Consider the following 12,760-nt stretch of genomic DNA (forward strand, 5'->3'; position numbering starts at 1 on the left):
TTCTCGCCCTCGGGCGATATCCGATATTGTGGAAGTTTTGGGAGTGTTGCGTCTGGTCGGACAGTAATGTGCACTGGGTCAATCAACATGCGCCCTACGTCCGAATCCGCCTTGGCCCACAGATACGGAGGCAGAGTGTCAAGCAGGGATGTGTCAGCGTCGGTGATGGAAAACATGCGTCGGGGAGGGCAATGTCTAAGCAGAACGGGGTTGTCGTAAAGGAAAACTCGAACTCCGTCTTGAGAACATCTGATTGTCGCTCGGAAGTGTTTCAATAAGTCAAGTCCCATAATGGCGTCCGGGCTATTGGAGGAAAGCAAAAACGTGGTGTCAGTGGTGTTGTTTTCTAAGTCGAAGAGGATCGGGGCGGACAAAGGGTTAGTGGAGGGCGTTCCATCGAAACCTGTCGATGTTATAAGTGAGCCAGACAAGGGTGCCCTTGGAATCAGTCGTTTAGATAACGCACTACGTGTTGCGCCAGTGTCTACCAGAAATGGAGACTTTGTACCCAGGACCTTAGCAGTGACGTAAGGGCCTTGCTGGTCAACATAGAGCTCGACTGGATCCCTCCCTTGCCCTTGGCAGTCCTATGCAAAGTTGTGGGCGTCATCGTAGTCAGATTGCTGGCATTGGTTTTGTCTGGGTCGATCAAATGTATTTGGTCTGCCTGATCTGTCGTTAGTCGCGTCATTTGGGGGCCCTCGCTGTTGTCCCTTATTTCTCAGTCCACTTGCTATGTCCTTGGGGTCTTTGTTTCTGATTATTTCCAGAAGAACTGGGCACTGGGATTTCCAATGGCCAGTTCCTTTACAGAAAGCACACTGGTCCTCTCTAATGTCTGTACGTCCAATGTGGGGAGTCAAAGTGCGGTCCTGGGGAAGTGCAGTCTTAGGGACGTTCGTCTGATAGTTTCCCCGGTATTGGTCTCGTCCTATAGTCACCCCTTGCAGTTGGGCAATCATCACCCTCTCTTTCAAGTCCTTCTTCTTTTTCTCTGTTGCCCTATCGTTTTCATTTTTCTGATGTTCATAATATTGGGCCATCTGGAGGATAGCCGTAGGTTTGGAGGCTGCCCAACTACTCTCGCTAGCCTGCAGTTTCTGGGAGACCTCCGGTGACAGACCCTTAACATAATTCTGGACAAACAGATGGTGTCCGGTTGCAGTGGTCATGTCCTGGCCGCTGTAATCGGAGAACACCGTTTCAAACCGGGAGAAGTAGTCCGATACATCCTCCTGGGGTTTCTGGCGACAGGCCGTTACTATCGACCAGTCCACTTTCTTTTCTGGAATCAGGGTTTTTAATTTCTGTACGATTTTATCTGGAAGGTCTAGAATGGATTTCAAAGGCTTTTGTCCAGGTCCTCGTTGTTTATCAATGTCATCGAGTTGTGACCAGGTATGTCCAAACAGCTCAAGGTGGTCGACTTTCCGGATTTGCTTCCACACATCAGCTGGTAGACATAACCCGAAAAACAAGTCGATGTCAGCCAGGGTCATAATCGTTGAACCTAGGGCTGTACCCAATTCAGTATAGAAGGCAGTGGGGTTTTTACGTAGGTCAGGCAGAGATTTCCGGAATGTCAGAATCTCTTGTCGGTCCCATGGCTGGTAGACCCAGTTGTACACTACCCTTCCTTTTGCATCTTGGTGGTTTGCATCATCGTTAGTCCCTTCACCTCGTGGAGGAACCCAGTAAGGGGCAGCTTCTCGTATCGGCATCATGGTGTTAGATTGCTCAGTTTGTGGTTCGGTCGCTACGGATGTCGTGGGTTTAGTTCCCGATTCTCGTTCAGTGAGGTGGCGGAAAACCTCAAGCGTACGCGTAAGGAGGTCCGTCACATCACACTCGCCCTCATCCCCGATATCGACCTTCCGGTACAGAGTCGTTAGGCTCTCGGGACCTTTGTCTCGATATCGGTCCTCGTATGCGTTCAAGACATGGTAACACAGGCGTACGGTAAAATGTTGTCTGTGACTCCCTGTATACGAGTTAAACATATCCGTGATGTACTCTTCATCTTCCTTCCTTTCTACCAGTGTCCTTGCTATCTTGTCGATCCCTGCTCGCTCATCTTTGCTTAGTCTGCTTGTTCTTGCAGAACCAACCCTTCGGGTCTCAGGGTCGCCTAACGTTGTCGTTTGCGTAGTATTTAATACAAGGAGTTCAGCCGGCACAGAGGCCATGGGGGCCGAAGCTGTGGCGCTACCCTCGTTTGTACCTGGGGGTGGTGGGTGCTGTGCTAAGGGTTGGGAAGGGGCATATGGAGGGGGCATGTAGATGATCGGAGGACCTAACAGCAGATCATCGTTGGCTCGTTGTTTCGAGGGTAAATCAGGGTAGAGCATGGAGGACGTTCTAACCGGACACTGGCTTGATGTCTCCATTTCTAGTTTCTGTTTGGCTTTCTCTCTTTCCTTTATCTCTTCTTCTAGTTTCTGAGCAGCTAGGTGGGCTGCTTTTCGCAGCTCTTTTCCCAACCTACTCTCAGTTTTCTTTTTACGTTGTTCAGTTTCTTTGCGCCACATGCCGAAACTATCAAGCATAGTGGGCGTTGTCTTGTTTTTACCAAGGGCTGTTTCTAGCGCGTTTATTTTGTCATCATCGAAGGATCCTATCAGTGGCCACTGACTTTCTCGATCCTTTTTCGTATATTTATGCCACAGCTTGTTATAGGCTATAGCGATCAATCCATGCTTCATGAACATGTCCTTATTAGGGGTGCCTTCCAGTGGAGCCGGATGGTTCATCTCTAATAAGCGGTCCGGGCTAAACAGGCTACCAATCAGTGGGGCGAAGACAGGCATGACGGATCACAACGGGGACAAAAGTCAGCACTGCCTATCTTATCACTGCGTGCAAAGACTAGACAGAATATTTCTATTCTACGTTGTTTGCAGGTAGTGAATACCTCATGAACCAATATCGAATAGTCAACGTTCGGTCAATCAAACAATTCAGTGGGGAGAATAAGTAGGCCCGCAAAGGTCTGCGTTACCTACCCTTTCACTATCTGTAAAGGGGGGGGGAGGGGCTGCTTTTTCCTGTTTGCAGACAGAGAATCTCCAGAAAACAATCCGTGAACAGTAGTTCGGGTTCAAATAATTAATCAGTGGGGGACAAAGATAGGCACGACGGCTGCGTTACCTATCCTTCACTGCTTGCAAAGAGAGAGCCTGTTGTTTCTCCGTTTGCAGACAGCGAATCTCCAGACAAATCAACAAAGAGTAATACTAGTATTTTCCAAACAATCAAACAATCATTTCGCAATTCGTCGTGTTTACACGACCTTACCCGGACCGCATGGACAGTTTCTTGTCTTCCGAATCCAGCGCCCGATCGTCCTCTTTTCTTCGTAATCCTCGCGGCACTCCTGATGGTTCCCAGTCAGGACCGTAGATCACTCGAGAGAGGTCTGTTCGGAACCAGTGAAGTTCGGATGATCGGCTGTCAGACGAGGGTCTATCGGACAGGTGCACTCCCGATCGTTGCAGTCATTCACTCTGTCGTCAGGACCTCTCCCACTGGATCCACGAGTCACTGATGGGCCCCACGTTTGGGACGCCAATTGTAAAAAAAGGGTCACGGACAACCAATAAACAAAGATCCTTAAGTATTGCCCGGCGGTGTCGCCTCTTTAACCCACAGAATATTAATCAATGAAGAGGCAGGCGCTGGAGACTGGAAGGCAGGAAACAAGGGTTTATTCTCTCCGGAGGAGAACACATCAGTTCGGACAGCAAGTATCGTCACGAGGTGCTCTAACCGCATCTCTGAGGCCTGGCCTCTTATACACAGGTTTATGATCTTTATTGCAGGTAACACATTCTTGCAATGCTTTGAAGTATGAAAGGACATCCTCGGAATCTCCCCTTCAGGCCCGTTCTCACACACATTTACAGTTGAAGTCCCCACCCCGGTCACAACAGGTGATGATTATCGCGCAGCTGGACATTCCGCCGATTCACGGAATGTGTGGGGTTGATCGGATCTCATAGGGTGGGGGCTTTGATCAATTCGAGGGTCCTTTAATGGGGGAAGCTTCCTACTGTACGGGGGGGGGCAATAAACAGTATCCGCAGAGCCAGGTGGCGGCCTGGGAACGAGGAAGACAAACGGGCACACAGGAAAAGGGGGTTTGTATCAAAGGGCCTGGGACCATGAAAGGAATGAAGGGAGGTGTCGCGCTGGGAACGGGATGGGATTCCGAGGCAGAGCTGCGCTGAAGAGGGGTTTAAGACCCAAGGCATGTGAGAGCGGGGGGGTTGTCTGCGTGCGGGGGGATGCCTGCGAGGTTGAGAGAGAGAGAGAGAGAGAGAGAGAGACGCGCTGGCTATCAGCGAGGGGCAGGGAGGCCATGGTGCTCAAAATGTCCGTCGCTTACGTGCACGAATGGGTTCAAGAAGAGCAAGATGGCGCCGATAATGTTGACGTTTGCAGCCTAACTTTTAACATAGCCACTTGCCTTAAACTCCTTTTCCCGGACCTCATTGACCCGGACCAGGCAGGCTTCATCATGCAAAAGCAATGTAGTAATGACAAACGCAGGGTCCTTCACCTTGTAGACAAGGCGCAAATACACGATCAAGAATGGATGATATTGGCAGTCGATGCCGAGAAGGCGTTCGACAGAGTGCACTGGTGTATCTTGAGGCCTCTTTGAAACCCTTCAGCCTAGGAGACCGATTCAGAGGATGGATATTTAGTACATCTGGGACAACGGCCACACCTCCACCTCATTCTCAATAGCCAGGGGCCCCAGGCTGGGATGTTCCCTGTCACCACTACTCTTCACTTTGTATATGGAGCCCATGGGGTACAGAGTTTGGAACAAGCTGGCGATCACAGGGATTAAAAATTTGGAGGTGACCATCACACAATCAGTCTCTACGCAGACGACTCAGGAGACATGATCCGCTTCCTACTGGTGTTCCTCGAAGAATTAATGGTATTTGGCCAAGCAGCCGGATTCAAAATGAATGTCCACAAATCGCAAACCCTTAGTCTGACTCTGCAGCATCATACGCTTGACACCCTTCGTCAAACATTTCCTCTCCACTGAGCCCCATCCTAACTCCTACCTAGGATTTCAAATTGCTCCTACAATCCACATGATAGTAGCTCTCAATTATCACGCCCTGCTCCGCCAGGTGTGTTCCGACCTCAGCCGCTGGCGGCAGCACTCTTTCTTCTGGTTCGGAAGGATAGTAGCAATAGAAATGACGATCCTGCCCCGGATCCTGTACCTCTTTCAGGTCCTGCCAGCAGAGCCTCCACCGGGGTTATTGCATTCCCTCCAAGAGCGGATTTGTCTGGGCGGACAAAAGACCATGTCTTTGCAGAGACCTGGCCTACTGACCCCCCTTGAAGTTGGCCTGGGAGTCCCATACCTAACTTAATATTATCAGGCCACCCAATTAAGAATTTTTGTGGAGTGGTCATTCGCTGAATCTGAAAAACACTGGCCTTTCATGGATAAGGTTTTAGCAAGACAACCTCTCTGGAGGATCCCTTTTCTCCCCAAAAATGCTCGCCCCCACCCCAACCTTTACCTCTCCTCAATCATCAAAACCAATCATCAAAACCAGCTCTAACTACATGAGACAAAAAACGGCGAGCCGGAGGGACCTCACCTCCTTTCCCTCCCCCTTGACTCCAACAGTAGGGAACCCCTACTTCACTTCACTCCGGCCTTGAAAAATCCGGCGTTCCATTGCTGGAACCAACCTAGATGCAGATCCGTCGGACACCTATTCAACTCAGAGGACCCCATCCCGTTTAAAACTCTATGTGCAGAGGATGGACTTCCTGAAAGCAAATGCTGGCATTACACACCGATCCATCACTGGGTAATGCAACCTTTGGTTCACCCAGGAGCGTCAACACCTTAATCCATTTGAGCGCTGGCTGCTCTCAAGCTCGACAAACTTATGCCTCATTGCACAACTTTACAGGCTCATCAGGCCCCCGAAAGACTGGGAGGACATCCACTACCAGGCACTACACAAGGCCTTTAATGTTCCGGGTAATCGAAGCAGCGACAAAGGTTGCACCATACTGGTACCTTACCACCACTAGAATACATAAATACGCACCGTCCAGATCCCTGGAGTGTTGGCGCCAATGTGGGTTCCCCGGTACTTTATCACACGTTCAATGGCATTGTTCGAACTTGGCATCATACTGGACACAGGTTCATAACGATATTGATGCACATTTTGAAACAGAACTTCCTAGATTCCCGGCCTATATCCTCTTGGGCCTCCCTAATGCACTTACCTTTCCATTAAAATCCCGCAGAGGCAGACAGATTGGACTTGCACTAATAGCGTCCCTGCACAATATATTATCACACTGGGGTACAGGCCTTATTCCCACACACCAGGGGTGGCTGCACAGAACGTGATACATAACGGGAATGGAGTGAATCCCCATCACACAAATTAACAAAGATCAGCATTTCCCAAGCTTTGGAAGCCATTTTTGAATCTCTTGACTTCTGAATTTCATAAATTCACATGTCCCAAATACTTAGGCCTCTTACATCTATCGGAGGCCACCGAATACACTACTTAAAGGGTTCCTAAGGAGGGCACAACCTGCGGGAGACAATAACACCTTACGTATTTATCTCTAAAGTGACTGGGTCCGGGGGTGGGTGGCGAAGTTGTGGGACTATGAATGTATGCAATGTACCCTGCAACAGGCTATTTAGACATTATCTACTATGATTGAAACTACAATAAAGAAATTTAAACCATAAACTTATCTTGCCTCTGGCTCTTGTTCCAACTCGAACTGAGCACGTAGATGCAGATGCTGACAAATGTCTCATCCGAATGTGCCCTTAGCATCGTTACCCCTTCTTGAATTATCACAGGCTAAACAACACTCTCTGCATTCCCTTTCTGGGGCTGATTCAGATAATGATTGCGACCTAGTTGATGAGTTCGCTCTGCCCTACCAAGGTAACTGTTACAAGGTCTTACAGGAAGCTAGTGGCCTCAATACCTCCCTGGGGACAGGTTTTCATTCCTCCCCCAGGACCAGCCACAGAGGAAGATGCTTCCTACACAATGTTTATATGTAGGGTGACTTAATTACTTGATCTCCAACTCCTTATCTTGGAGTTTAAAACCAGAGTATTGACCGTAGTCCTCCAAATATGGCACAAACGGATACATTATTGAGGGCTTAGGACAAACCTTGCCTTCGCCCCCTTATTCAATAGACCAATTTCCAAGCACCATCGCCCTGCTCCTGGTGACCCAGCTTTTCTGTCACAGCAACGCTTACCAGAAAGCCTAGTGATGCAGGTTTACACCAGCCACTCTATTTCTAACCCATTTCCCACCACTTACCGGATTAGGAATCGAAGCAAGTGGTAACATTCAGCAAATGTGTCGTTTCTTCTACCAGCTTGGCCCTCCGATCTGTTAACACCAACTCACACACCATTTGATATTCAGTTGTGCAAGTCGTCCCTGGTGTGCCTGAAAACCTTAGCTCAGTGCTCTGTCTGGCAATTCAAGATGGTTATGATGCTGTCAAGTTCATGATTCGTTGTGGCTTGGACTCCACCGATTCAATGGTGCAGCCCATATGCACCACCGTGTCCATTCGCTGCCATGCATGGCAATAATGGACTGGATTCTTCAATGATATCCAGTAGTCTCTCATGGACATGACCTTAAATGGCAATCACCTGTTTGTGTTCCGCAGCAAAGCAGGTTTTAAGGAGAGCAGGGCTACCACTTGCCCTCTAGGCCTCCCCGCCCCAACTTGCTAATTGCAACAGTTCCATTGCTCCTTTTGCAGCTTTGGCTGATTCGTCCCTTGCCGCCGTCCTGCCCACAGGGAACCCAGCAATTTTGCAGTAGAAGCTGTGGTGCCCAGTGCCCCCACAGCTAAGGTCAGGACACCACAAGGCATATCCACCCCATGACCTCTCTGGCCAAACATCTTTACATGCCCTTGCAGGGACACAGCTATCAATACGACGTAGTTGTTTATTGCTGCACTTTAAGATGCTCATCCTGGCCCTGATCTTGTCCGCCCTCGACCCTGGAAACTGGATGGCAGTGTTGATCAGCAGGACACCTATTTCCATATACTTTCTGTTGGCCCATCTGAGCTCCTGCGATTTGTGCTGCACTTTAAGATGCTCATCCTGGCCCTGATCTTGTCCGCCCTCCGCCCTCGACCCTGGAAACTGGATGGCAGTGTTGGACCAGCAGGACACCTATTTCCATATACCTTCTGTCGGCCCATCTGAGCTACCTGCGATTTGTGGTGGGATAGGAGCATTTTCCTTCGTCTATGCTCCCCTTTTGTCTCACCATTGCCTCTTGTGTGTTCACAAAAGTGATGGCGGATGGTGGTAGCACAATTTCGGAGACCAGAGATGCCATTCAGTTTCTCCTGTTTCTCTAGGAAGAGAGCCCAGGAAATTAAGGCTTTGATCCTGATCTTTCATCCTCAGTCTTGGATTTCAGTGAGGTCGAATCTGAGACTGCTGGGACCTGTGGCCTTCTGCATCCTTCTGTTCAAGCACGCCAGGTCGCATATGCAGGCTTTGCAGTGTGATCTGAAGTCTCTTTAGGCCCAAAATAAAGGGTACCTCTCCTACCACGTTCACATTTCAGAGGAGACTGCAGAAGATCTGCAGTGGTGGCCGTGATTGGATTTGCTGCAGACCGCTATCTTTGCCCTTCCCACAGCTGACAGGGGTGACCGAGGAATCGCTTCTGGGTTTGGGCGGCCGTCTGAGAGAGGTGGAGATCAGAGGCCTCTGTCTCCGTCCGAGTCCCGGCTCCACATTGACCATCTGGAGCTTAGGGCCAACTGCTTGGTGCTGAAAGCCTTCCTTCTGTCAATCAAGGGGAGACTGGTACAGGTGCTCATGGCCAATGCCATGTGGCACTGCAACAAACAAAGCAAGGATACGGGCCAGGTCCTAAGAGGCCTTTCGCCCCTGGACATGGCTGGACCAACCAAGGAATTTTCCTGGTGGTGAACCACCTGACCGATTCATTGGCTTCCAGAGAAGACAAGCTCAGCCATCGACAGCTGGTGGATAACGAATGGCAGCTACACCCAGATGTGTCACAAGGTCTCTTCCGTGAAAGGGGAGAACATGGCTCAATCTTTGCACCTCCATTAAGAATTTGCAATGTCAGCACTTCTGCATAGTGGAGCTTTGAAAGCATGTCTCTTCCTGGGATACATATTCTGACTCGAGTGGAACTCCGGACTCCTATATGCCTTTCCACTGACACCACTCCTGCCCATTGTTCTCAAGAAGATCGGGACAGACCGGGCCCAAGTAATCCTAGTTCCTCCAGATCGGGCACTGAGAGAAGGGTATCAAGAACTCATGGGCTTGATCATATGTCCTCCGACCTGGCTGCCCGTCCGGGAGCATTCACAATCTCCATTTTCATGCATGGAGATTGAGTGGCAACAGCTGAACACCCTTGAACCTTCCACCGGAGGTGGTTAATGTCATCTTCGCAGCCAGGAGTCACTCAACAAAAACTGTATATACAAGTCCTGGGACAAAATTTGTATTGGTGCCGCACATGCCAAATCGACCCCCTCCAAGCCAAGCTATCTGACGTTTTATTGACGTTTGTTCTTTCTCTTACCATGTAAGACTTTGCTTTGGATATAGTTATGGGTTATCTTTCGGCCCTTTCATAATTTTACGGTTACCAGGTGTGCCCATGTTATTTAAATCAATGGGAGTGATGCAATACTTGAAAGGGGTGCAGCATGTTTCCATCCCATGCCCTTCACTGCCCTCAATTTACTTCAGAAATGCTGTCTGCAATACTTTCCATAGACTTTTCTTTGGGCCTTTGACCAATCTATCCGATATCTCCAAAAGGGTTCCTTCTCCTCTCTAGCTTGGCAATGCTATCTTATGTTGTGTACAGCACCTGGCTTGTCCACTTCTCGCAGTTCACCAGTTCAGGGTACTCTGCAGCAACAGATCACAGGAGTGTGATCACTAGAGCCCTATTTACATTCCTGTTTTTGGTGCATCCGAAATCCCAGTAGCCACCCTTTAGTAAAGCGGACATCAGTTGCATGGGAACTCCATGAACTGACCTCCTATTCAGCTGCCTTCATGTCCATAATACAAGCAGATTTCTTTGTAATGCTTGAATGGTGAAGGGGTCTCTGTGTGGAATAGTGTATGTGGGAGTTTGGCATTTGTCATTGAAGATTGTTGCCTGAAGCGACAACGTTTCAAAAGGGGTGAGGAATGCCTATTATAGCAGTAATGCATGTCTTATCCAACACTGTAAAAAGTATGTATGTACGTAAACGTTCCCTAGGCTCGTCTTACAGATTCACATGACCTCTGTTTGTGTCAAAGCATTTAGGGCAAACGGGCAAGTAAAAAAACGCTCTTTCTGGGGTCAATCATAATCTAAATGTTTTATCTATTTGCTCATCCTACAAGTAAAACTTGGTAGTAGGACAGTTTAGGTTTGAGGGTGTGGCTGATCTCTTGCAGGATCAGCAGAAAGCTGTTGGTGCTGTTTTTCACTTGCTGCAGTCAGACAAGAGAGCTGCTTCCGAACACCCTAAGCAAGGGATGGTAAATTACAAGTAAAAGGGAAGGAGCAGCTACCCAATAAGGCTTAACTAGCTTTAATTACCTGTTTTGCAGGTAATTGCAAGTGGCTCGCTCTATTTGAGGCTAAGATGGAACTTCATATCTGAAACAGGAATCCACATAAGAATAACGTGCTTCTCTCTTTCTTTTTACAGTCTTCTTACAGAACAAGGCAAAGCGGGAAGACTTCTGTCCACGCAATCTCAAACAGATGCACACAGTTATCGATAAACTGATGATGCACTCTCATCTCAGATACAAAGGTAATGCCATGCACCAACCGCATACTCCCTGATTCCCACCGTAAGCCAGGATTGGCCAACAGTATGCCATAAAGCACTAGCATATTCTTTCTCTCTGTAACAGGGCTATGGTGTGAATTCTCGTTCAAAAAATGTGATGTGTATCCGGCTGGTAGAAAAGACCAGAACCTGCACATCTTGTGCAAGATGAACTTTTCTCTCATGGCTTCCTCTCAACCTTGGGACTCAAACTTACACAGGCCTGTGTTTATTGTTCTTTTCAGGGACACTTTCCATGCTGGACTGCAATGTGTTTCCTGGATTACCTCACAGTTTCCTGGAGTGTGAGGTGAACCTCTTTCTGATCCCCGGCATGGACAGCGATAATGATGAGGCCATATCTCGAGCAAGTAAGGCTCTGATCCTCAATGTTGAACCTTTCCAGTTATTCCTTTCTAAACTCTTCACCACTTTTAATGCTATTTGTTTGTTGTAATCCGAGAGCTGGCCATGAGGAGTGTGCTCCTTTGTAGATAGCCTCTAGACATAGGCACAGTGACCTGCTGAAGATGAATCCCTCCCTTCAAAATAAAAGCCATTCATAAGGGTCTCTTTAATTCCAGTCCTTCCTGTGTGGGAATAAAAGTCATACTTGCTTCATCAGTATTTCCTGTGCCTCACCAACCTCAGCGACGAGCCTTTCCCATCAGTCTGAGAATATTTCAAGTGCAGAAATTGAGACAAAATGTAAATGACTGACCTGCCCCACTATAGAAAGTTATCTACGGAACTTAGTCTAGTGACATGGTCATGTTCTGAAGACCAGAGGGGATAGAATTTGAACGGGCTGTGTGTCCGACCAAGATTTTGTAGTGTGAAATACACAACTTGCTTTTGTGCTGACATTTGAAGGCTTTACATTTTTTAATTTTTGTTATATATATATTGCCTTGAAATTTTAATGCTGCATCTGGGCAGTGTTATTCTTCTTTTTTTAAAGATGTTGTTGTGTCTAATGTTTTCCGTTAAATAACTAGAGGGTTTTGGACTAAGAAGCTTCTAGTTTGGCACTTCCATCTTAAAAAGGCTATGTGATTGGTCGGGTACATCGTCTTGATTAGCAGAGTGGGCATCACCTTGGACAGGGTAAACAGCTCATTGAGGAGGACAGTATAGCAGCTTGGGGATGTACCAAGGAACAGAGGAGTACAAATGTCAACGAGGTGTGCAGCCATGCAGTGGGTGCGCCAAAGTAATTCCTGTCTGCACTCGGACCGAGCGGGCCAGCAGGAGAAGGTGAAGGTTTCAGTATAACTCCAAAACCCTGGACGAATGAAGGTCAGTCAGTGCCTCAGACAACACTCTCCCTCTGTGGAACCAAAAACTAAAACGTCATGCAAGAGGAAGCAGTAAGAAGCAGTTCTAGTTGCAGCAGTCCTGACTTATTTAGTAGGGAAAGTGAGAATCCTCTAGCTAAGTGTTTCTTCCATTTAGCCACTCGCAATAATGATTTTGCTGCCATATTGATCAATACTGTGTCTTGACTAAAACGTACATGCAGAGTCTCAGAATGTTTAGGTGATAAATCTCTGGATGTAGATTGTTTTTTCGTTTTTTTTTTTACGAACTGCTGGCTGTGAGACTGCTCTGGTCCAGGCTTAGTCTTGGCCATGCCCCTAGTTACTCAATCCTGTGTAAATACCGGAACAAGGGATTCGCTGGGATAGTTATGTTAGCATTTAAATCCGAGTAGAAGATCTCACTAATTAGTGATTTGTCCCTGGAGTTTGATGACATTTTGGCAGCACGCTGGTCAGTTTCAAATAGATTTGTAGATTACATGGCCCTGGTCTTTCGACCTCCGAGGGAACAAACTACTTTCCTTGGTGAC

At 48.0% G+C, this 12,760-nt stretch overlaps 1 protein-coding gene across 3 annotated transcripts in view; it reads left to right on the top strand.

Moving 5' to 3' along the window:
* The window catches only part of SMG9 (SMG9 nonsense mediated mRNA decay factor), a 193,101-nt gene that overhangs the window by 170,702 nt on the left and 9,639 nt on the right, over positions 1-12,760 (top strand). For all 3 annotated transcript variants that reach the window (XM_078655499.1, XM_078655498.1, XM_078655500.1), the window contains 2 exons: positions 10,783-10,890; positions 11,154-11,279. In XM_078655499.1, coding sequence (XP_078511625.1) covers positions 10,783-10,890; positions 11,154-11,279 — 234 coding nt within the window. The remainder of the gene's footprint in view (positions 1-10,782; positions 10,891-11,153; positions 11,280-12,760) is intronic.

Source organism: Lissotriton helveticus, chromosome 7 (genome assembly GCF_964261635.1).
Source record: "Lissotriton helveticus chromosome 7, aLisHel1.1, whole genome shotgun sequence".
Lineage (NCBI taxonomy): Eukaryota > Metazoa > Chordata > Amphibia > Caudata > Salamandridae > Lissotriton > Lissotriton helveticus.